This window comes from Myotis brandtii, unplaced genomic scaffold (assembly GCF_000412655.1).
Source record: "Myotis brandtii unplaced genomic scaffold, ASM41265v1 scaffold3278, whole genome shotgun sequence".
Lineage (NCBI taxonomy): Eukaryota > Metazoa > Chordata > Mammalia > Chiroptera > Vespertilionidae > Myotis > Myotis brandtii.
This window is the reverse complement of record NW_005362619.1, coordinates 57,434-61,252: the sequence shown is the minus strand read 5'-3', so window position 1 is coordinate 61,252 and position 3,819 is coordinate 57,434. Positions and strand designations below refer to the sequence as shown.

The 3,819-nt window shown below is 54.9% G+C and overlaps 1 protein-coding gene across 1 annotated transcript in view; it reads left to right on the top strand.

Moving 5' to 3' along the window:
- The first annotated feature begins 27 nt into the window (after positions 1-27).
- The window catches only part of RDH13 (retinol dehydrogenase 13 (all-trans/9-cis)), a 13,905-nt gene continuing 10,113 nt past the window's right edge, over positions 28-3,819 (top strand). Inside the window, exons 1-3 of the mRNA XM_005871024.2 lie at positions 28-93; positions 1,353-1,471; positions 3,553-3,708. Coding sequence (XP_005871086.1) covers positions 3,582-3,708 — 127 coding nt within the window. The 5' untranslated portion in view covers positions 28-93; positions 1,353-1,471; positions 3,553-3,581. The remainder of the gene's footprint in view (positions 94-1,352; positions 1,472-3,552; positions 3,709-3,819) is intronic.

Sequence of the window (3,819 nt, the reverse complement as noted above, 5' to 3'; positions counted from 1 at the left end):
GCGCCCCCGGAGGACGTGGGGGGACGCACCGGAGCCCCGAGATGGCAGGTCACCGCCAAGGTCACCCAGAGGAAGGGGCGGGTCCGGGCCCTGGTAAACATTGGGGTCTAGTTGCTTCCGGGCTTTTGACGGGTGCATGCATACAAGTCCTTTGGTTGCTCTCTAACCCTGAACCCCCGCACCCCCCGCCATTTGTCTCTGAATCTATTCTTTTTAATCAAATTATGTTATTCATTCATTCATTCATTCATTCATTCATTCAGCAGGTATGTATCGGGCAGTCCCGTCCGTATGTCACCGGCTGGGCCGAGGTGCAAGGAAAAATGTGTGTCCCCTAAACTCCTCTACAGCAGCGGTTCTCAACCTGTGGGTCACGACCCCTATGGCGGTCAAACAACCCTTTCATGGGGGTCGCCTAAGACCATCCTGCATATCAGATATTTACATTACGATTCATAACAGTAGCAGCATTACAGTTATGAAGTAGCAACGAAAATAATTTTATGGTTGGGTCACAACATGAGGAACTGTATTTAAAGGGCCAGAAGGTTGAGAACCACTGCGTCTAATCCGAAATGAGGGGAACAGAGAGGATTGTGCAACTCGACACACGAAAAAAGCTCGTGTTGCATGGGATGTGTATGCATGTAGCTCCATAAAATATAAAACAAACCCATCGGTTATGCTCATATGCATGCATACAAGTCCTTTGGTTGCTCTAACCCTGAACGTCTCTGAATCTATTCTTTTTAAAAATATATATATTTTAAAATATATTTTTATTGATTTCAGAGAGGAAGGCAGAGGGGAAAGAGAGATAGAAACATCAATGATGAGAGAGAATCATTGATTGGCTGCCTCCTGTATGTCTGACCAAGCCCGAAACCCAGGCATGTGCTCTTGACCGGAATCAAACCCGGGACCCTTCAGTCCCCAGGCCAACGCTCTATCCACTGAACCACACCAGCTAGGGCCATTTGCCTGGTTTTAACCACTTGTTACAGTGGCCGTAGGAAACGAATACCGCAGGTCTTTATACAATAACGACGTTTCCCTGGCCGGGTAGCTCCGTTGGCTAGAGCCTCCTCCCAATACATCCAGGTTCCGGGTTCGATCCCCTTTTACGACACATACAAGGAGCGAACAATGATGCGGAACAGGAACTCATCACCTGTAACCTGGCAACGGCTTCGTGGAGCCAGGCAGTGTCCTTCCGTCGTTCCGTTGGGGGGGAACACAAGCTCCGAGGGGTCCCTTGCCTGAGACCCAAGGGGTCGGGGTCACCGCGGTCAGGGTCACCGGTGGGGAGCGGTCAGGCAGGTGGAACTGAGGAGGCTCTTTCTTGCCTCCAGGGATTATGTCGCGGGCGGGGCCTGCCCCAGCAAGGCCACCCTGCAGGGCAAGACTGTCATCGTGACGGGCGCCAACACGGGCATTGGGAGGGAGACCGCCTTGGAGCTGGCCAGGAGAGGTGAGTCCCCCGTGGCAGGGCAGCACGTTGGGGGCTGGGGGACAAGGAAGGGACTAAGAAGCACAAATTGGTGGTCACAGGATGGTCCCGAGGAGGTAACGTATAGCACAGGACATGCAGTCAATCAGATCTATATACTAGAGGGCTGGTGCACGATATTCGTGCACGGACGGGGGTGTGGGGGGTCTCCTCAGCCCAGCCTGCACCCTCTCGCAATCCGGTATCCCTCGGGGGATGTCCGAATGCTGGCTTAGGCCCAATCCCACTGGCAGTCAGACATCCCTCTCACAATCCGGGACTGCTGGCTCCTAACTGCTCACCTGTCTGCCTGCCTGATCGCCCCTAACCCCTCTGCCTGCCTGCCTGATGCCCCTAACTGCTTGCCTGCCTGCCTGACGGCTCCTAACCACTCGCCTGCCTGCCTGATGCCCCTAACTGCTTGCCTGCCTGCCTGACGGCTCCTAACCACTCGCCTGCCTGCCTGATGCCCCTAACTGCTTGCCTGCCTGCCTGATGGCTCCTAACCCCTTGCCTGCTTGCCTGATCACCCCTAACCACTCACCTGCCTGCCTGATGCCCCTAACCACTTGATTGCCTGCCTGCCTGATGGCTCCTAACCACTTGCCTGCTTGCCTGATCACCCCTAACCACTCACCTGCCTGCCTGATGCCCCTAACTGCTCTCCTGCCTGCCTGATGGCCCCTAACTACTCTGCCTGCCTGCCTGATGGCCCCTAACTACTCTGCCTGCCTGCCTGATGGCCCCTAACTACTCTGCCTGCCTGCCTGATGGCCCCTAACTACTCTGCCTGCCTGCCTGATGGCCCCTAACTACTCTGCCTGCCTGCCTGATGGCCCCTAACTACTCTGCCTGCCTGCCTGATGGCCCCTAACTACTCTGCCTGCCTGCCTGATGGCCCCTAACTACTCTGCCTGCCTGCCTGATGGCCCCTAACTACTCTGCCTGCCTGCCTGATGGCCCCTAACTACTCTGCCTGCCTGCCTGATGGCCCCTAACTACTCTGCCTGCCTGCCTGATGGCCCCTAACTACTCTGCCTGCCTGCCTGATGGCCCCTAACTACTCTGCCTGCCTGCCTGATGGCCCCTAACTACTCTGCCTGCCTGCCTGATGGCCCCTAACTACTCTGCCTGCCTGCCTGATGGCCCCTAACTACTCTGCCTGCCTGCCTGATGGCCCCTAACTACTCTGCCTGCCTGCCTGATGGCCCCTAACTACTCTGCCTGCCTGCCTGATGGCCCCTAATCTCCTCTGTCTCAGCCCTCACTGCCGTGGCTTCGTCCAGAAGGACTCTCGGAATGATGTCCAGAAGGTCATTCAGCTGTCTGGTCTAATTAGCATATTACGCTTTCATTATTATAGATATTTTAATATAACATTTTTATTGATTTCAGAGAGGAAGGGAGAGGGAGAGAGAGATAGAAACGTCACTGATGAGAAAGAATCATGGATCGGCTGCCTCCTGCACGCCCCACACTGGGGATCGAGCCCGCAACCTGGGCATGTGCCCTTGACCGGGAATCAAACTGTGACCTCCTGGGTCCTAGGTCGACGCTCAACCACTGAGCCACGCTGGCCGGGCCCTTCTCTGGGTTTTGTTGAATGGTGGATTTTTAGTCTGTTCAGAGTCATGCAACCATCGCCAATCTCAATGAGAACACTTTCAACACCCCCAAATGAAACGTCGCTTTCCTTGGCCCCCCCTCCATTCCCCACCCCTCCCTGGGAGACACGAATCTCTCTTCCATGGATTTACCTGTTCTGGACATTTCATAGAAGTGGAGTCATTCATTATGTGCCCTTGGCCATGTGGCTTTTCACTCAGCATCATGTTCTGTGTTCGGGTCAGGGCCTCCTTCCTTTTTCATGGCTGAGTAGTACTCCACGGCGCGGACAGACCGTGTTTTGTTCATGCATTCCTTTGGGCTGTTGTGAATATTGCTGCTGTGAGCGTGTGTGTCCACATTTCGGTGCGGGCGTGTGTTTTCATTTGTGTTGGGTATACACGTACCTAGGGGTGGATTTTTTTCTTTAATTATTTTTTTCCATCTTGGGCTTCCAGGAGGCAACATCATCCTGGCCTGTCGAGACATGGAGAAGTGCGAGGCGGCGGCAAAGGCCATTCGTGGGGAGACCCTGAACCACCGCGTCAACGCCCGGCACCTGGACTTGGCCTCGCTGAAGTCCGTCCGAGAGTTTGCAAAGAAGATCATTGAAGGTAGGCGGGAGGGCGCTGGCCACGGGGGCGAGACCTCGGGTGTCCAGGCTCTGAGGACCCAGGAATTAAACCAGGCCTGGACCTTAAGCTCACAAAGCCAGTAATCCCTGC